Raw genomic sequence first — 19,714 nt, 5'->3', positions numbered from 1 at the left:
CCCCTCCCGGGGCCACCTCTGGCACTCACCCTGGCAAGGGATGGTGGTGCCGGACCGGCAGCGGTGCGGGGCAGGCGGTGGCGAGGGACACGGTGGTGGCGAGGGGACGCAGCGGCAGCGCTGGCAGCAGTGGATCCCGCAGCTCCTGCCTCCCGCTGGGCACCGCCTGCAGCCGCTTTTATGGTGCGGCCGGGTGGGCCGACCCGAGGGGGCCCCCCGCCCCCCCGCCTCTGGTCTGGAGCCCAGCCCTGCTCCCAGCCCACCCCCGGCCCTACTCTGCCTCACCGCGCACTGGGGCAAACCGGTTGCTGTCCCAAACCCTGTCCTTTCCCCGGCCGGGAGGATCTGAGCTGTCACGGAGCTACCAGCTATGAGGCTGGACCTCCCCCGAGTCCAAATTCCCTCGGTCAGGGATGCTCCCTTCGTGGGGCTGTCCCGCAGCCAGGCACAGCACGGACTTTCCTCAGATGACGAACTGCTGTGTCGGGGACACTCCTAGCAGCTTCCCACTCACGCATGGTTCAAGTGGGTGCACGGGCATGGGATGCCCGGAGGTGCTGCAGTGGGGCCGGGACTCCAGGGGCACAGGGACCACGGCAGGGTACGGGATGGTACCGTGAGCCCGGAGCACAGTTCTCCCAGGGCTCGGGGCATCACCTGTGCCATCCATAAACCAGGCTGGCTGTGAGGGTCCTCAGGCTCAGCCCCGCTCCGTGGGACGTAGGGACTGGTGGTGCGCCCCCACCTCCCCCGCCCCGACTCGCCCCGGGAGCAACCTCCGGCTTGGGGTGCCGCCAGTCCCCGGGGCACCCCGCTGCCCACACGCCCGCCGTGCCCCGCCGTGGGATGGGGATAAACAGGAAACCCAGTGCCCCGGCCGTGCCCAGGGACCGGCCAGGAATGTGCCGGTGGCCACCGGACTGTTTGTTTGGAGTCAAAGCAGCCGGATCCTGCCGGGAGGAGCCAGGATCAACACGGCCGGGAATAGCCCGTGAGCTCATCGCCACGTCTCAAGGAGCTCCGGCACCTCTGGGTGTGCAGGGATGCACAACTCTGGGTCCCCCTCGCCGGGCGCTCTCATCCCAGCCCTCTGCCTCGGCCGGGATAAGGGCAATGTTCTGAAGCCTCTGCTGCGATATGAATTGCTGGCCAGCCCCAGAATGGAGGCCACGGAAAGTCCTGGGGAAGGGCAGGGTTGGGGCCAGCAGTGGAGCCCGTGACTCATTCGTCTCGACGTTTTGGAGATCAATTGCTTAAGTGTGAAGCCAGGAGCCTCCCCCGAACTCCTCCCCCGGCAGATGCTGGCAGGGGTGCAGGCAGGCGGGTGCTGGGTCCCGCTCCCAGCTCTGCCTCTGCTCCGGGGACAGCAAGAAGAGAGAGGTGAGGGGGCTGGCGGGCTCTCCCCCCTCTGGGACCTGCCAGCTTCTTCCCGCAGCAGTACGGACACTGTGTCCTGCCGCCCTGAGGTGTCAGGCAATGGGCCCCTCGTCTCCCTCGGGGCTCACCGGGTGCCAGCACCTGCAGTCCCGGGAAGCCAGCAATGGCAGCAGCTAAAAATACGCGGCCGGCAGCAGGGCAGCCCCGTGCGCGGGAAGCTGTGGGCGGCCGGCGTGCGTGCGGGGCTATTCTCAGAGGGCTGCGGGACTATTCCTGGCCGGTCAATATTGATTCAGCCAGCTCAGGTGCAGCAGCTCACCCTGTCAGCACCGTATTTAGGGCCCGGCAGGAGGCGAGGCGGGCGGCTGAATCGGGAGCATTGTCTGGCGGAGGAAGAGGGCAGGGAGAGGATGTGAGCTCTGTAATCTGCAGCCAGCGGCTCTCGGCAGCAACCCGGGTGAGGGGCACACCCCGGGCCTGCTGTGGCTGAGGAGTGGCCAGCCCGAAACATCTGCCCTGGGGACGCAGGGACGGGGCCAGGACACGTGCAGGCAGCTTCCGTCGGGAATAGCAGCATGTGTGAGGCACGAGGGGCAGCTGCAGTCCTTGCTCCTGCGGTTTCTGAGCTGCTGGGCACGTGTCTGCTGTACACACAGCCACCAAGAGCCGGGGGAATGAGGACAGCTGGGGACTTCAGGTACCAAAGCAATACCCAGGCAGCTCCCTGCTTGTTCCAAGGACTTAGGATGGTCTGGATCTGCCCGGGGCTGGGGAACTCACTACAAACAGCCCTGCATGCACCTGAGTCTGCATCAAAGAGCAGAGGAGAGGGTGAGAGGCTGTTTGTACCTGTTAACTACTCTGAAAGGTGCCTGTCCTCTCTGGCAGCTCCCCCAAAGCTGCATCATCAGCACATGTGGATAGTGCAGTAGGAGCTGCATGAGTTGCTCAAAAAACACAGTAAGAGTGCTCATGACAGAGCCCAGGCCAGGTTTATTTCCATGGGCACAGGCAGGGGCTGAGTAAGGCTTGCCATGGTGATTCAGGATCCAGGAGCCACTGAAGCAAGGCTGGGTTGTGGCAGGCTGGGAGGAGCCATCTGTTCAAGGTGACAGTAGCAGCTGGGAGCACAGGGCACCCTGCCAGCCTACACCCAGCTCTCAGGAGATGCTGCTGCCCTGAGGTGCTGGGGAATCAAGTTGGGGATGGGCAGGGCTCTGCACAGTATCAGTAGGGAATGCTGCTGTTGCAACCCTGTGTTGGTGAAGTTAGTTTCACTAATCTCTTTAGAGGTGCCTGAAATCCTTGATAGCCACCTGGGCGGCATTGCGTCCTGCTGCTCCCATCACTCCTCCTCCTGCAAGAAAGGAGAAACGGGGGATGCTGGTGCACCTCTTCCACATGCCACATTCTTCCTTCTGCAGGCTTCCATGAGGGTCCTGGCTCCCAGCTCTGCTCACCAGGGTGGGCTCCACTTCCGCACAGATACAGGCCAGGAATTGGGGACCGGTAGCCAGAGTAGGATGGTACTGGCCGGGTGAAGTACAGCTGGTCCAGAGACATCCCTCCATGGAAGATGTTCTGCCAACAGAGCTCTGTGTGAGCTAGCTGTGCCTGGCCCAGGACCACGTGCCCAACAGCACTGGCACTAGAGTGATGCTCAGAGCATGGTACCCACTCCACCAGGCAGCCCAAAGATCCTCTCCAGGTCTGGTGGTGTCAGGATGTCCCTGCCAATGACAGATGCCTTGAAGCCTGGGGCATAGTCTTCGATGCAGTCAAACACTAGAGAAAGATGAAGGGACTACTGCTGGGCAGCCTGGGGGGACACGGTAGCAAACTCCTGTGCAGCTCCAGGGCAGCTCTGCCCATGGGTGTTACTGGGGTCTGCATGTGCATTACGTACCCGTGTCTGCATACGCATTTCTGGCCTGCTCGTCCCAGGACCGCCCGCCCGCCAGCACGGACGGGGTGTACTGTGTGAAGAGGGACACGACATGGCAGCCTGGCGGGGCCAGCCCTGGGTCCAGCACTGAGGGAATGCACAGCTCAATCATGGGCCTGGGGAGCAGTACACCAACTGGGCAGGCAGAGGGGCACCCAGCCACTCCACACCTCCTTCCCCAGCATCCACAGCCGTGACTGTCCTGGCCATCCCCAGGGCACCAAGGTGTGCCAGTACAGGCTCCTACCTGCTGGAGGGGTGCCCGTGGGCAGCCTCAGTGAATGCCTGATGCAGGAGCTGGGTGCCCTCGCAGTTGAGGTGTATGGAGCACTGGTGGTGGGGCAGGGGCTGGCCGTCGCGGGCATTGGGGGCAGCCAGGAAGCTGGGCAGCCGATCCACTGCCACTGGGCATGGGATGGGGAGATGAAGTGGGGTGCAGCCTCTTGCTGATCCTGGCACCAGTGTTCTAGCAGGGACGGCAGCTGAAGTGTCCTTGCTGGTACCTACCATTGATCTTGGTGACAGGGGAGCGTGTGTCAAGCTGCCGGATCCGCTGGACAAAATCCTTGGGCAGCTGCTCCTAGGGTGGGATACACCAGTGCAGAGGCTGGCTATGAGAGGCAGTGAGAATGGGGCTATTCCAACAGGCCAAGCCCCTGCCAGCCCCATGCACTCCATACCTGAGGAATGAGTTCCAGAAAGGTGATTTGCGGGGAGGCATTGGACAGCACCAGTTTGCTCCTCACCTCTGTCCCATCCTCCAGCACTACACCCTGCGCCTCTCCGGCCCTGCCCAGCAGCACGTGGTACACTGCCTGAGCATGTGTAGGGGACAAGACTTTACCAAGAGCATCCTGCTGCCTGTGGGGATGGCCAAGCAGCTCCCCTCTCCCAGACACCCCGTACCTTCTCAGCAAAGATGTGGGCTCCCCGGGCAGTCGCTGCCTGGGCGATGGCTTGGGACAGGGCTCCCATCCCGCCTGCCACGTAGCCCCAGGCCCCCCGCCGTCCCTCCAGCTCCCCCATGACATGGTGCAACAGCACATACCTGCCATAGTAGGACCCTGGATTAGCTGCTGGCTGAGGGGGTGGATCTGTCCCCTGCATGGGTAGTGAGGATGGTGCCACAGCCCCCACAGTCCCTCCCATGGGACCATGCTACCTCATGGGATGTAAACTCAGTTACTGGGAGCACGCACCAGCCAGGACTCAGCCCAGCCCGGGGACAGAGGTGTCCAAACAGTGAAGGGTTAGGTGGGGGCCACTCAGGAGAGCCATACGGAGGAGGGGGGCATGGGGGCAGTCCCTTGCCCAGCACCAACCCCTGAGGCACTGTGGCACAGCTGAGCAGGCAGTGGGAGGGAGAGGCAGGAGGGCAGGGCATGGAGTACAGGTGTGCAGCAGAGCCAAGCACAGAGCACAGCAAAGGGAGACAGTGCAGGCATGAGCCCCAGGGGGAAGGATCCCTCACCCACTGCCAGGGGTGTGTGGGCTGGCCATGGCTCCAATCACAGCATCAGTAGCCAGAGTTGCCTTCAGGGGTTCTGACTCAAACCAGTGATGCAGGACCTGGCCCAGGAAAAAGAGAGATGGCAGGCTTGGGGTGGGGACCTGCTGCAGCATCCTGGCAGGCAGGACAGGCAGTAGGTGTTTCCACACCAGCATTGCCAGCACGCACCTTGGAGATGGGAGCTGTGAGTACCTCGTAATAGAGGGGCAGCTGCCGCCCCAGTGCCAGCCCTGGGGGTGGAGAGGTGGTGTCAGACCTGCATGGCTGTGCCAGGGCTGCCTACTGGTGCCCAGCTGGCTTTGGAGGTCAGTCAGCGGGACCAAGGTGAGCAGGCCTACCAGAGCCTGCCAGCCCAGACTGGCCTCCTGAGGAGGCTCTGTACTGCCCACCCCAAGTGCTGGCAAACACCCCTTGCTGTTGGGGTTCCCTGGCACCCCAGATGTACCTGCCTGCAGCAAGGGCTTCAGGGTTCGCAGGTTCCTGAGTTGCTGGAGCAGGGAACCCTTTCCCAGGGCAGCGGTATCCACTGGAGGGGCATCCAGCAGTGGGTCAAGGGCTAACACCATGCGCCCCATGAACGCCTCATACTCAGGGTAGGCCTGGAAGGGGACAGAGGGTGGACAGCAAGGACTGCACCATGGTAGATACAATGGATACCCCACCCAGGAGCATCCCTGCCACTCCAGGGGCAGGGCAGCCCTTCGTGGGTTTTGCTGTGCCAGGTGCACGCCCCTGGTGGTACCTGGGCATCCTTCTGGGAGAACTGAGCAATCTGCTGCTGAGTCTGGGTCATGTCATGTCCCAGCAGAAGGGAGCGAGGAGGGCTCCTGTCCTCCAGCAGTGGGGTGAAGGAGTAGGGGTCCCGTGGGAGCACCCTCAGACCATGCCGCTGCAAGACAGGGATGTCCCCACTGCAGAACCCACCCTGCAGGGACAGCCTGGCAGCAGGATCCCCTTGCTTGCATGCTGGGAGATGCCAGCAGCCCACCAAAGGGCAGGTGCTAGTACCTGCAGCTCCAGATCAGCATAGATTTGTGGTCGCAGCAGGCTGAGCACATATGATGCCCGGGAGAACTTGAACCCTGGAACATGTGGGGTGGTGGGTAATGTCCACTTCCAGGACTGGCCAGAGCCAGGGGGACAAGGGGCACGCAGGGGTACCTGGCACAATCTCCTCGGTGACGGCCGCGCCACCCAGCACGTGACGCTTCTCCAGCACAGCCGTGCGCAGCCCTGCCCGCTGCAGGTAGGCAGCCTGTGGGGAGCATGGGGCACACTGCCCATCCCTCCAGCCGGGATGCCACTGCCAACGGGAGCGCCCTCCCCCTCACTAGGGAGGGCCTGTGGGAGCCCCAGCCCCATGGACACCACCACCAAAGCCCTCCCTTGCTCACAGCGCAGACCCTTCCCAGTCCCTTGCTGTCCCCTGTGGATGGAGGAGAGGCAGCACGCCACTCTAGGTACTCACTGCCACCAGCCCGTTGTGCCCTGCAAGAAGAGAGGGAGATGAGCAGAGCCTAGTGCTGGTGACAGGCCCACAGCACAGAGCACCCTGCCGTGCCTGGGGCATGGGGCTGTCACAGGGATACAGGGGACAGGGATAATCCTCCCCCAGCCCTACAGGCCTGGCCCTAGTGTTGCAGCAGAGGTGGACAGAAGTGCTCAAGGCAGATGCCCCAACAGTGCTCTGATGCTAGGGGCCTGCAATTTGTGCCAGAACCCTGTGTCGTCTCGGGCATGAGAAACAGTCTGGGGGTTTGCAATGCATCCAGCACTACTGCGGTCCCCACCTAGCTGCTCCTCTGCTACCTGCCCTGGGGGGAGGGCAGATGTGGGTCCCCTCCAGCTGCCCGCAGCTCGACTCTTGCTCCCTGGCTCTGTTACCTGCCCCGATCACCACAGCGTCGTATTCCTGCTGCAGCTGGGCTGCAGCCCCGGCATGGGCCAAACGCGCTCCTGACGGTCCCAGGGACAGACGCCAGCCCTGCGGCCAGCGGGACGAGCAGAGCAGACTGAGCGCTCCCCGGAGCCCGGCTGCCATCGCCCCACAGCGCCCGGCCACGGCTGCCCAGCGTCCGGCAGCCTGGACTTCGCTTCCACGGCGGAACTTTTCCCAGGGCTTCCGGGCACAGGGAGGGGCCAGGGGGTCGGGGCAGGGAACGCCTTGAGGAGGCGGGGAGGTTGCTCAGGACGCGGGCACCCTCTGCTGCTGCCCCGCTGCTGCTGCCCCTAGCGAGGCGCGGACCCGGCGCAGTTTAGCTGGGGGCTTGCAGCGGGGCCGGAGACGAGCCCCAGGGCTGAGAAGGGGTCACATCCTGCCTGGGGCTCAGCAGGGTGCCAGGAGCTCCCCAGGCTGTACTCCAGGAAGGTGCTGAGCAGGCAGGCGGGGGCCTGAGAGCCCCCTCCCCCAGCTCCTGTTGTGCTCCAGGGATGACCCAGAGGCACGTGGCTGCGGTGATGGGCCAAGCTCGGCAGGACAGACGGAGTTTGGCCCCTCCACAGCCCTGAAAGCAGCAGGAAAAGGGACAGTTTGGGAATGAGCATGGCTTTGAATCCAGAACTATTGCTCAGCAGGGCAAATTCCTGCTCAGCAGGATGGGGCAAAGGCCCTGTCATGGTCCAGTGCTCCCTGAATTGCTGTCCCCAGCTCCAGCGAGTGGCATGGGAGCAACAAGGGGCACTGGCTACGTGAGTCCCTTGGGGCTGGCCCCATTCCCAGCTGTACTTGAAGTTTGGAGTGCACTGAGCCCAGACGTGCCTGGGAAACACATAAGCTGCCTCAGGGTTCAAGGGTTTACTCTCTGTTCCCAGCTAAGCTCAGAGCTTTGGCAAACTGGTGCCTGGGTGTGGAGAAGGTGGTGCAAGATGGGCTGCAGCTCCCCAGAGCCTGCCAAACCTCTGAGGGCCCCGCACCCCACATTTGGGGGTGAGGGGGAAGGGGGATGCACCCTAGACTACTGCTCCACTCAGGTTTGGCTACACTATCTTGATCTCTGGCCAAAGCCTGGCAGCAATGCCAAGCTAACATTATAAATCCTGCTCTGGAAATGCACTTTTCAGCAAGACAGTGATTTGCCAGCAGCCTCTCGGCCCCACTCTCTGTCTGTCCCCAGAGGCTGCTGGGTGGCAGTGAAAAGCAAGGGGAGCAGGAAAAGGGACAGTGCCAGCCCTGTCTAGGCTGAAGGATGGGAAGCTTGCCTGTCCCTGCCTACAGGCACAATCCACAGCATGGCACACAGATGCTGAGAGAGCAACCCAGGCTCTGGGAGCACCCACACACCCACTTTAATCCTGGCCCCAAGGCGGCTGGAGGCAGCTCAGAGCAGAGGGATGCGGGATGGCTCCCAGAGGCGCCGGGCCAAGTCATAGGCCTGCTGGACCACGAGCTCGGAGGGGATGATGCCAAGGTGCATGGTGAGCAGCTCATAGCACTTCACTACCTCTGCCTGGTGGTTCTTGCTGTAATAACGCAGCAACTTCCTGCGGAGGAGAATACAGGGGCTTGGCAGGTACAGTGCACACAGGCAACCCCTTTCCAATGACCTTCCCTCTGTAAAGCACTTTGCAAGGACACAGCAAAACCATGGCACCAGGCTGGGAGATGGGCTGGTGCAACTCCAGTGACACCACAACACTGGCATCCTGGCATCGCCCACAGGGACCCGTGTGCCATCACAGCTTTGAGCCTTGGTGCCAAACCACAAGGCTGGCAACTGCTCACCTGTAGTAGTCCCCTGCAAGCATCCCAATGGGAGCAGAATCATCAGACAGGACTGGTACCTCCATCACCTCCAGCTTGTAGCCCTGGGGAGAAATGACAGCAGAGGGCAGGAGCTGGGATGGGACCACCAAGCAGTCAGAGCTGGTTAGGCCTACAGCCCTGCTCCCTGACCCAGAGAAAGAGGGGCTCAGCCTCTTCCTGGCCCCACATACCATCTCATTCTCAAACCAGAGGAAGTAGGAGCAGCAGTAGTCACCATCCTGCAGCATCAGTGTTGTATAGCCCTTCTGTAGGTATCGCCGGGCCAGTGTGATCAGGGACCAGACCTGGGGGACAAGGGGCACCTGAAGCCTGAGCAGAAACCCCTCCAATTTCCACCCTCTTCTGCGGTTCCCATACCACACCCACCCCACGAGGAGTACCTTTTTCTTGATGAAGGTAGCCAGGGGACCCTTGCCCAGCTCTGAGCTGGACTTCTCTGTCACACTGAGTGATGGTGCCATCATTTGTCCTGCTGTGCGGTCCACGTAGATGAAGTGCACCAGGCCAGGGAAGTCCTCCAGGTACGTGGGATGGGTTAAGGGTGTCCAACAACTTTGGTGCGCTTCTAGGACAGCCCCGAGCCTCGGGAAACCACCTTTGCTCACTACATTCCTCCCCTTAATCCCGGTGCCGGGGGACAGGGCCCCACTCCCACGTCTGCTACCCCCTTAGGGACACCCCCTTGGCAGGCTGGGTCCCCAGCTGCAGAGATGGGTATGACACCATGGTGATGTTGCGCCTGCTCTTCACCAGCAGGAAGTCCCGCCAGTCCAGCAGCTTCTCCCTGCCAAGAAGAGGCACGGTGAGAGGCCAGGACCCACAAGCCCAGCACAGCTGGGTGTGGGGCAGCCCCCTGGCGATGCTGACCATCCCCCGCACTCACCTCATCAATTTCTGAGCACGGTCCCGCAGCCCTTGGGACAGGCTGTGGCCAGCAGAGGTCAGGAAGAGCTGGCGGTACACAGAGCAGAGCTGCCGCTTCACGTTGGCCACTGACTGCAGCAGCCTGAGCCAGGGGACACAGACAGCCGAGTTTGGACACTGAGTCCCCAGCACTGAAGGGACAGCTGTGCTGGTCCCCAGGCTGAGAAAGGTCCCTTCCTGTCCCCGAGACTTTCCCTGGCTTCCCCCTACTCACTCTAGGGAGCTCCCAGGCTCACTCCTTGAAAATATCTTGTTCTTAAAGTCCAACCAGGTGTTCTGCAACTAGAAAGAGACAAGACGGTGTCAGGCTGCGGAGAACACAAGACAGGGTCCTCATGTCCCCACGCTCACCTGGATGTCCTGTCCACTCAGCTTCTTCACAAATTTGTCCATGCGCTGCCGCAGCTCAGCGAGGAATGGGTAGGAGCGTGCGACTCCCACCTCTGGTCCCTCTTCCAGCTTCTTCTCCAGCACCAAGAAACCATCCAGCAGCTGGTACAAGGTGATGGCCACCTGGGTCATGGGGCCCTGCCAGGGAGAGGAGAGGTGGGTCAGGCAGGGCCCCGTCCCACATAGCTTCCCTCACCTCAGAGGCAGCTCACCTTGGTCAGCAGCACAAGGGAGATGCCTGGCCAGAGCGGGAGGCAGTGCATGGTGTGTGGCAGCAAGGGGCAGTAACCTTCCCGCAGGCTGGCATCCAGAAAGATCCTCCTGGGGTTTGAAGCTTCAGGGACCAGAGGCCCCAAGGTCTGGAGCAAGTCCTCTGCCATCTGGGAAGACAGGGGAGATACTGAGTCCCCAGTGGGGATGAGACAGCTCACACAGAGAATGCTCTGTAGGGATGCAGCATTGCCTTGAAAGCTGCAACCAGGCAAGACAGAACCAAAAGAGCTGGAGGGGCCATGTAGCAAAAGATCAGCAGTGAGGAAAGTGCCCAGGGACCCCAAAGGAGCGGCAGAGAAGAATACTGTTGCAAAGACAAAGGTTGCAGATGCCTTAAACCAAGGCCAGTGTTTGCTTGCAGTGTGTGAGGTGTTGCAGCATCCATCAGGGAAGCAGCCCAGAAAGCCCAATGGCAGCAGAGGGAGACACTGGACTGCTCTGAGACAGCCCCGCTCCTTCTCTGCTGACAGCTTGTTGCAAGCAATGCCTCAGAGGAGATCTGAGCTGTCACAAATATGCACAACATGGGGGACGCAGGGCACCCACAGCTGCAGCACAGCAAGAGAGAGTGACAAGGACTGGAATCTGCAAAAGGCACTGGGACAGGCTGGTGAGGTGTGGAGCTGGGAGGTGTTGCAGGACTCTCTGCTCACCTGGACGTCTGCAGCATCCACCTCCCCGATGCTCAGCATCTCAGCACCCTCTGACCAGCTCTCACTGCCTGCAGAGAACATGGCAGGTCACCCTTCCAGCCCCCACCAGAGCCCTAGGGCCTCTGCAGGGCTGGGGGTGTGGGGGATGGCTGCTGCCCAGCTGGGCACTCACCTGTACTGTGCCGGCCTGGCGAGGGCTCAGGTGTGTAGTACACCTCAGGCACAGAGAGATCATCTGTGTCCTGACAGCAAAAAACAAATGGGTCAGCAATAGCAGCGATACAGGCAGCCCTCCCAGTAATCCCAACCCTGCAACTCCTGATCTCAAGGACTCACTTGGTCATCTGAGTCCTTCTCTGCATTTCCATGGGAGCCAGGGCCACTCACAGGGATGCTCTCACTTCTCTTGGGTCCCTGAGGGAGAACATTCCCTGCTGTGGGCTTCCAAAAACAGAGAAAAAAACCCCTAAGCCCCAGCTGTCAAGGCATCACCCCATGATGGGAGCACCCTGACTTGCTGCACACCCAGTCCTGCTCTGAAGCACCTGTGGGCCAAGCTCCTCCTCAGCACTCTGACTGGGGTACAGGTCCTGAACCAGGAGGATGAGGACAAGCAGGTCGGCTGGGCGGATGGAGCTGGCGTTGCGGCTGCAGGCCAGAGAAGGAAAATGTCAGCTGAGAGGACAAATAGCTGCCCTGGGGAGGGTGGTGGGGCTGGGCACACCTGGAGTAGAAGGCCAGCAGCTTGGTATGTACCAGGAGGAAGGCATGGCCCACTTCATCCCCGCCACGCTCGGGGCTGGCATTGATATGCTGCACCACTTGTCGCTCCAGGAACTCGATGCACTGCTCACACAGCTGAGGATGGATCAGCCGCTCCACGGCCTGGGGTGCAGGAGGAGGGGAGGCTGCTGAACTTCCTCAGCCCCAGCCTTGCATTCCTAGAGGCAGGTCTGAGCTTCCATTGCTCCAGGGAGCTGCCCTAAAGTCCCCAGCCTACTGCCTTTTCCCACATCCTGGGACTCCACGCAGCCTCGCATCCTGGAACACCCCAAAAGTGAGGGACAGCCCAGATCACTGGTACCTCCACTGCAAAGCTCTGGTCCTCCTCCCGCAGGTGGCTGTAGGTCTCCAGCAGGCCCCGCAGCAGACTCCACACGCGCTCCCGCTGCTCTGAATCAGCTGGCCGCAACCTGCAGCATCACAGAGTGTAAACTCATGGGTGGTTATCATCTCCCTGCGTGGGACAGACACACCAAAACCCAGCTCCCCGCGTGGGACGGACACACCAAAACTCAGCTGCAGCCCAGCAGGCAGGGGGTCCTGCTGCAAAGGGGGGGTCCCAGCTGGAGACACCCACTCCCACCCCCTGGTGCTGCATGAAGGCAGGTCAGGGCAGCCACCCCAGCAACCCAACATGCCACTCTGTGGCGGTGGCTGTGCCTGCTCACTCCTTGCGGATGAGATGCGAGTCGAGCGTAACGAGGCCACAGTGAGTCTCCACCAAGCGTCGCAGCACGAAGAGCGTCCGGCGCAGGTCGTCCTCGTTCTGCGTCCCGTCGCCGTTCACCGCGATGTACAGGCAGTCCCCGAACTGCAAACGGTAGCGGAGTCAAGCGGGGGCCGGCCAGGGGTCCCTGGTCCCCGGTGCCGGTCAGGGGTCCCGGTGCCGGTCCTACCATGTGCAGGACGTGGAGGTGCCGCCCGCCCTCGGTGGCGAAGCAGGTATAGGTGTCGGAGAGCTTCTCCAGCAGCGCGGCGCAGGAAATGATGAGGGGGGCGAAGAGAGTGTTGAGGCTGTCCTCCAGCGCCGGGCCCTACGCCACACTCTCCCGGTCAGCGCCCGCGCACGACCGCGCACCCCACGCTCCCTTCCCCGCACCCGCGCCGCCCCGTCCCGTCCCACCTGCCCGGCATGGGACGACCGCAGCCGGCGGAGGAAGGCGGCATCGGCCCAGTAGAAGAGCAGCTCGGCCGCGGTGCTGGCGATCAGGACGCAGCGCATGGCCCGCGACCGGGGATGATACCGGCACCGGGACACCGGGACCGGGCGGCTCCACCCGCCCCGCGCCGCTTCCTGCTCCGCCGCGCGTGACCGCCGCGCCCACGCGCGCAGCGCCCCCGGCGGCCCGGAGCGGCACCGCACCGTGTGACAGCGGCACCGCACCGTGTGACCGCCGCACCGCACCCTGTGACAGCGGCACCGCACCGTGTGGCAGCGGCGCTGCACCGTGTGGCAGCGGCGCTGCACCGTGTGACCGCCGCACCGCACCCTGTGACAGCGGCTCCGCACCGTGTGGCAGCGGCTCCGTACTGTATGACCACCGCACCGTATGACAGCGGCACCGCTCCCGCCCGCCCGGCCCAGCCCGGTCCGCGGCGGACAGAAGACGCCGGCGCCGTTGAGAGCCCAACTTTATTACACCTCCGGTAGCGCCTGGGCGCGTCGCAGCTGCTCCTGCCCGCGACACCGCCACTCTCACGGGCAGGACACGCTCTCGGCCCGCCGCTCCGCCCCTCTCCGCTCCGGGATGTATAATTTAATTTTCAACATTTCCCGCCGTGGAGCCCGAGCTCACCCGCTCGGGGCGGCCCCCGGCGCGCCCTCTCCTGCCCCCTGCCCCGCCCCGCCCCGCCCGGTGCATCCCGCGGCGGGCCAGGCCGGCTGGCGGCATCCCGACGGCAGTAGAGGGAGCTGCTTCCATGCGCTTGCTGCACCGGAGCACCGCCCGCCTCCGGGGTGGGGGTCCGGCTGCTGGAGGGGTCGTCCCGAAGGGCAGCGGGACCAGGGGGTCTGGGAGGGTGTTCGTCCCGGGATATACCGGGGCTCAGCACCGCAACCCTCCCTGCAGCCAGTGGGCACCAGTGCCCGGGTCCTTCTCGCAGCTCACAGGACGGAGGATGGCAGGTCCTGCAAATTGGCTGTCGCACTGCTCTGGCGGGATGGTAGCCAGGGCATGTGGAGCTCTGCGGCCACAGGGCAGGATGGTCCCAAGGTAGAGGACATCCTGGGGGTGAGGATCGGCATGGCGTGGAGCTGCCCAACAGGGCCCCACGGCGAGGCTGCGTGGGCTGCCAAGGAGGCAGCATGACCTGGGCAGTGCACAGGGGCAGGAGCGGGGCTGGCAAGTCCATTGTGGACCGCAGGCTATCGGTACCGACAGGCCAGCGCGTTCACATTCTTCACCACGTAGAAGCTCATAGTCAGCGGGGGGATGACCAGGGTGCGGCCGGCCCGCAGCGGGCGAGGCTTCAGCTCGGGGAGAGTCCCGTCATCCACCATGGCCAGCGGCTGCCCGTTGAGCTGGACTGACCTGTGGGACCAGGAGAGGGTCAGCGCAGTGGCACTGAGGATGGGACAGTGGTGGCAGTCCCAGCCACCAGCATCAAACTTACTTGGAGTGGAGCCCGTCCTTGCCATAGGGCTGCAGCAGGTACTGGTGGACAATCTTATCCCGCAGCGTTCCTGCCAGCTTGATTTTCTTCCGGGAGCGATGCAGGTTGATGATGTAAAGGGTGATGGATCCCCGGACATAGTTGTGACTGCAAAGGGGAGAGTGGGAGATGAGGGCTGCACTGCCATGTCCTCAGGGAGCATTGCCTCCAGGAAGGGGCTTAGGGGTCTCTGTAAGAACTGGCCTCGTGCAGACTTCCAGATTCACATCATATCCTGCTGCCCCTTCACGGGGAGATGTCACCTTCCCCTCACGAAGCCTGGTTCTGAAGCGACACCTTTCAACCCGCCCTCTTCAGCCAGCAGTGACACGGCACAAGAGGACGCTGCCACGGCGTCCAGAGTGGGGGTGGCCAAGGATAGAGTGTCAGTGCCAGGACGGCCCCCGCCCCCCAAAACTTGCAAGGAGGGGGCTGAGAACGGAGGGGAGCTCCGTGCGTGAGTGGCGTCTGCCCCCGCCATGCCAGGCACCTGACAGACAGGCCCAGACACTGATCCTCTGTCCCTGCCTAATCAGGCAGCCCCAAACAAAGGCTATAAAGCACTTTGCACCTGTCAGTTACTAGACAAGGTTTCCTACCGAGCTGGAGGCATGTTGAAAGCATCTGGACTGTGTAAAGAAACAGTCTCTCCTCCTCCACAATAGCAACTTGTGTCCGCAGAGGAGGTGGCTGCCCCCCCGGCTCGCTGAGGCGCTTTCAAAGACCTTATCAGAGAAACAATAACCAGGCCAGGCTCCTCGGCAGCGCGGCCTGGCGGGTAACCCGACCGACCGAGCGGGGCCCCTCGTGTGAAATCCACTCCCTTGATCTCCGCTGCCCAGGCTGCCCGGCGGCACCGGCGGCACCGGCCCCGTTCCCAGGCGCGGGCTCGCCACGACTTTCATCGGAGGCATCGCCATTCCGGCACTTCCCCTCACTGTGTCAGCAGCCAGAGTGAGGAGCAGGACCCAAGTGAGCATCCTGGGAAGCCGACCTGCACCAGCGTGTCCTTGCTGGCCCCCATCTCCTGGGGGTACCACCGATCCCACCCTGTAACCCTCAGCCTTCCTTGCTCCACTCACTTGTGGTAGCTGGTGCAGTGGGCGTAGATCCGGAGCTTGTCGCGGATGACTCTGCCGGGCCGGGGTTTCCTCTGCAGACCGGCCACGTGGATCGCCAGCACCTTGGGACCAATGAGGCGCTTGTAAAGCAGGGACAGCCAGTAGTCCTGGGGGGCAGAGGGGACAGTCAGCAGCACAACAGCCCCCCCTACTCACAGAGGGCGTCGGCAGGAAAGGCTGGCTCCCCTGCTTGCAGCCTGGTGAAATTTTGGCTGTTGGGGTGAAAATGTTGTGTGCCTCATGCCTGCCTTGGGATGAGCTCTTTTTGTGTAGTCCAAGCCATAGCGGCATGGATGTTTCCAGGAAGGAGATTCAGGGAGGAATTCATTGCCCATGCTAAGAGACACGGGTACCCTCTAAAGGAGCTCAGATCATGGCTGGGTTGCAGAGCATGGGGAGCAGCATGAGCACCGTTGCACATACCCATGGACCAACATACAGCCATGCTGTGGACCTGCACACCAGCTCCAGCTGATGCACACAGCTGATGCACACAGGAGCAGGCTCTTCCCCCACTCTCTACACAGAGCTGGAGCACATCAGAACTCTCCCCTGCTCTTTGTCTTTATCTGTGGCACACTGGCTTTTGGGACTGCTGAGGGTGCTCAGCTTCCCAGAGGTATTTCTCCCATTTTAAAGCCTCCTGCGGAGCATGGGGAAGCCAAGCTCAAGAAAGAGGAAATGCTTAGACCCTACACACATGCATAAGTGATGCAGCCTTAATTACGTCACCACACACTGCTTTTTCCCGCAGGGCATGGCCTCACACGGCACACAGGATGGGCCTCAGGCCCCAGGGAGGGAGGAGAGGCTGTGTGGGCCCCCCACTCATCCGCTGCAGGAGCTGGGAGGTGTGTAGTAAATGAAGCAGGGTTGTGGGAAGGGAAAGGGTAGGCTCAGGCCCTTGCCTGCTGTTCTGCAGGATGGGGCTCTAGCCCCGCTGCTGCTCCAGGCACGACAGGTGATGCTGGGAAGATGGAGCCTCTGGCACTGCTAAGGGTACACAGCTTTACTGAGAAAAACCATGCAGGTGCCATGGGATGGATAAGACAGTCAGCAGTGATTTAAGGTGAGTGTGCAGTGTTTCAGCACAGTCAGTGCATTCAGGGCAGTGCGGGAACCACTGTGTCCCTCCAACATCTGCAGGAGGTGAGGGGAGAGCAGTGCTTTTACCTCGCCTTGCTGGCAAAGCTAGCTCCAAAGTCTCAGTTTCAAGAAGGATGTGAAAATACCAAAGAGAGTTCAAAGGAGGGCCAGAAAAATGACCCAGGGTTGAAAAAGGAGTCGTCAGCACTGGCCTCAAGGCACTTGAGCTCTTCAGCTCACTGCAGGGAAGCACTGAGGACAGCTGCAGCTTTTCGCGTCATCGCAAATCCGCTTGTGTGAGGGGCCAAAATCATGTTATTTGCAATAAATTACCAGGGGCTGGTGACACCAAGCACTTGGATGATGAATTATACACACACACCTAGCATGACTGAAACAAACCTGCTGAGGGCAGACACTTTCCCTAGCTATGCTGGTGCTCCACAGCTGCTCCTTCCACTGGCATGAGTGAACTCCAGCCAAAATCACGCCAGGGCTGCTGGGCTTCCTAGAGCTACCAGCTCCTGTTCAAATGGGACCAGCTTGGGAAACAGTTGTTTTTGAAACCCAGCTGCAACCAGGGTGGCTTTTCCACTGACCAGTGATTTCTTCCTCAGCCCTGACAGAAGCTAGCACCCGCTCCCATGTGGCACACCCTGTGCAAGCAAGTTCCCCAGGCTGGCAGTGCCCATATACCCCTTGCAAAGATGTGCAGTGTGGTGCTGGACATCCTGTCAGGGGCAGCCTCAGCCATGTCCAGGGAGACAGGTTGCTCCAACCAGTGCAACTGCAGAAAGGATTTGTCTTTTGGAGTCACAGAAGACTCTTGTTGTGAGGGCTGAGCCAGCAATACAGCTGTAGCAGTAGAGGAGGGATAGCAGGGAGGAATCTGTTATTAGTCCCACGGGAATTGAGGGATCTGTCTTGGTTTAACTACTTGGCAGAGCCATCAAGCAGTAGTGGAGGTGAGGAGCACCTGAAAGCAGAGCCTTCCTGTGCCTCAGGAGGTCTCCTGTCCGGGACTCCTGATTTGCGGTCTGATGTGCAGAGCTCAGGGAGCCTCACCTTCTGAGCCCCATGGGGCCAGTGAAGACATACAAGCTTTCCACTAGAGAGGGAAAGCCCAGAGTGTCCTACTTGATCTCTTGGCACAGTTTACTTCATTGCAGAAGTTTTAGAGACTTTAGTTTTTGGAAACAAGGTTGATTGGGCAGGCACTGAAGCAGAGCTGTTAGCCAGACCCTCTTGTCTGCAGAGCCATCAGGAGAAGTGCTGGAGTTATCTCCACAGTCTCTCCTAGAGACAGCAAAGCAGCTCTGCTGCCCACCTGATTTTGTTCAGCTCTGTGCTCTCCACGTGTGAGATGTTTCCATAACCAGAAAACCAAAGTAAAGAGCCATAGCCCTTCAGTCTCCTGGGAACTGTAACCAGCAAAGGCAGCTGAATTTCAAACGAGTAGGCTGTGAGCCCGTGGTGCACAACCTCCTCTGTCTGGGGCTGCCAGGGCATGGCTCTATGTTCCCAAGTCACCAGCAGCATCAGCTGGCTGCTGCTCATCCTATTCCACTTTTTATTGCTTCTTCCTGCTTCTGAAGCTGCCCAAGTTCTTCCCCTGTGCCTTATGCACACTTCAGTTTCCACAGCCTCTTACAGAGAGCTCCAGTCCTGCACCTTCATCTGCAATTTTCCACATCCCAAGCAACCTGTGTGGAGATAAGGGCTGGCTGGTCTGAACATCACAGGACAGAGGGCTTTACTCTTTTATCCCTTTGTTGAGCCTGATGGCTTGCTTTTTGACAAAAGCATCCTATAGAAAAGTAGTGATTGTGATTGTGGTTGTGAAGACTTGGAGGGATGGAGAAACTGTCACTTCCCAGGGAGCCTGTTCCAGCAGTTACATATCCACACTGTTAACAGTCCCACTCCTTATTTTTTTGTCTTGAATTTGTTTGGCTTCAGTTTCCAACCAGTGGTTCTTGTTCTTGCTTTTTCCACTAGATTAAAGAGATTCTCAGCATCCAAAGCTTTTTCCCCACGGAGGTCCTTACATCCTGTTCAAGCCATAGCTGCTTGTTCCTCCACCAAGGCTGGATAATGCTGCTTTTAACATTATCCCTGAGTTTTATGTGCTTCTTAAGTGGGAGTTCAAGGTTTTCTCAGCCAAACCCTTTGCAAGGTCCTGTGACAAGCAGAGTGGGGCAGGGCCTCATCCTGAAGGGAACAACATTTTCTGAAGTCAAAATCATCAGCTTCAGACACTACCGCTGCCTTCATGAGCTCTCATGCCCTCACCCTCAGGGACATGATCTGTTTGCTGTTTTGTGTGGAGGTTGTGGAGAACTGAGCAGTCTCCTATAACATTTGCTGCTGTATTAGGGAGTCTGTGAGTGAGCACCACAGGGGACACTCCAGAGACGGTCTGTGAATGGGGAACAAGGCTCCTTCTATCCCCAAACAAGGGGGCTTCAAGTGGACTGGCCTGCCAGAGGCACCAGCAGGGGAGGAGGAGGAGGCAGCATACAGAAATGCTGCAGCGGGGCAAGGGGCCCCTTGCCTCTTCCCTCTGCTCCGCCCCTGCTGGGCAGGACAGACCTTTGCTTTGATCAGACACCACTGCCCATTAAAGGTCAGCTGATGCTGGCCAATCCCTTTTTGCTGAGGCCACATCCCAGCAGGTGCCCCACTGCCAGTCCTCTGAAGCTGCTGACATCTCTGCCTGGGCAACTGTTGCTTTCCCTATGCTGATCCTCTTCCTTCCTGCTCTAACGGCTGCAAACACTTCATCTCACACCACTCTTTCCTGCATTGCCTTATGCCTTTACATCTTCCTGCAGCTTTCTCCTCAAGCACCTGGTTTGCAGCAAAATTCCTACAGTGGGAGTGGCAGCCACAGGAATTGCTGCCAGGCATCAGTGGGATGAGGGGACATCTGCCCAGGAAACAGGAAAGTGCTGAGTAGGACGTGACCCCTGCCTACTGCCCAGCACAGCCTGCCTCCAGCCAGTGGCCTCCCCACCTTCTTGGGATCTGAGCGGATGGAGGAACAGCCAAATCTCTCTTTTGTCATCACCTCTCCCTAACAGGGTCCAGGCAATGCAGGCTACAGGAAGGGAGCAGAGTTGCCAGATCAGAGGGCTTGGAAACCAAATGCAATTTTTCTGTTTCCTGTTCTTCCAGAGCACCAATCCATTCTGGGAATGGTCTTTCTGTCCCACCTCATTCACAGCCCTGGGCTGG

At 60.6% G+C, this 19,714-nt stretch overlaps 3 protein-coding genes across 10 annotated transcripts in view; all 3 read right to left on the bottom strand.

Annotated features, from left to right (window-relative positions):
* Positions 1 to 2,344: 2,344 nt before the first annotated feature.
* Positions 2,345 to 7,919, bottom strand: PYROXD2 (pyridine nucleotide-disulphide oxidoreductase domain 2). Its single transcript, XM_059851740.1, has 16 exons — positions 6,717 to 7,919; positions 6,301 to 6,320; positions 5,994 to 6,087; positions 5,841 to 5,914; positions 5,575 to 5,721; positions 5,278 to 5,431; positions 5,001 to 5,062; positions 4,794 to 4,891; positions 4,229 to 4,370; positions 4,003 to 4,137; positions 3,830 to 3,902; positions 3,570 to 3,726; positions 3,284 to 3,438; positions 3,056 to 3,162; positions 2,838 to 2,958; positions 2,345 to 2,734 (listed from the first exon to the last, which is right to left on the bottom strand). The coding sequence occupies exons 1-16, from the start codon at positions 6,871 to 6,873 to the stop codon at positions 2,664 to 2,666; spliced, it is 1,767 nt and encodes a 588-aa protein (XP_059707723.1). The 5' UTR covers positions 6,874 to 7,919; the 3' UTR covers positions 2,345 to 2,663.
* Positions 6,082 to 12,928, bottom strand: HPS1 (HPS1 biogenesis of lysosomal organelles complex 3 subunit 1). Of its 6 annotated transcripts, none has more exons than XM_059851736.1 (19): positions 12,742 to 12,927; positions 12,515 to 12,652; positions 12,287 to 12,429; positions 11,920 to 12,028; positions 11,560 to 11,720; positions 11,381 to 11,483; positions 11,172 to 11,276; positions 11,008 to 11,077; positions 10,836 to 10,903; positions 10,122 to 10,289; positions 9,871 to 10,047; positions 9,734 to 9,801; positions 9,479 to 9,601; positions 9,315 to 9,379; positions 8,976 to 9,121; positions 8,766 to 8,879; positions 8,554 to 8,636; positions 8,117 to 8,312; positions 6,082 to 6,320 (listed from the first exon to the last, which is right to left on the bottom strand). In XM_059851736.1, the coding sequence occupies exons 1-18, from the start codon at positions 12,838 to 12,840 to the stop codon at positions 8,150 to 8,152; spliced, it is 2,103 nt and encodes a 700-aa protein (XP_059707719.1). In that variant the 5' UTR covers positions 12,841 to 12,927; the 3' UTR covers positions 6,082 to 6,320; positions 8,117 to 8,149. The 6 variants fall into 6 exon arrangements, with proteins under 6 accessions (XP_059707719.1, XP_059707718.1, XP_059707717.1 ...); XM_059851735.1 differs by having other exon boundaries at positions 6,087 to 6,320; positions 8,113 to 8,312; XM_059851734.1 differs by lacking the exon at positions 6,082 to 6,320 and having other exon boundaries at positions 8,073 to 8,312.
* A 309-nt stretch (positions 12,929 to 13,237) lies between these two features.
* The window catches only part of HPSE2 (heparanase 2 (inactive)), a 105,207-nt gene continuing 98,730 nt past the window's right edge, over positions 13,238 to 19,714 (bottom strand). For 2 of the 3 annotated variants that reach the window (XM_059851744.1, XM_059851741.1), the window contains 3 exons: positions 15,353 to 15,498; positions 14,232 to 14,378; positions 13,238 to 14,149 (listed from right to left, as the gene is read on the bottom strand). In XM_059851744.1, coding sequence (XP_059707727.1) covers positions 13,984 to 14,149; positions 14,232 to 14,378; positions 15,353 to 15,498 — 459 coding nt within the window. In that variant the 3' untranslated portion in view covers positions 13,238 to 13,983. The remainder of the gene's footprint in view (positions 14,150 to 14,231; positions 14,379 to 15,352; positions 15,499 to 19,714) is intronic. The other variant, XM_059851742.1, reaches the window with a different exon arrangement.

This window comes from Haemorhous mexicanus, chromosome 7 (assembly GCF_027477595.1).
Source record: "Haemorhous mexicanus isolate bHaeMex1 chromosome 7, bHaeMex1.pri, whole genome shotgun sequence".
In the NCBI taxonomy this organism is placed as follows: Eukaryota; Metazoa; Chordata; class Aves; order Passeriformes; family Fringillidae; genus Haemorhous; species Haemorhous mexicanus.
This window is presented reverse-complemented; position numbering and strand designations above follow the sequence as displayed.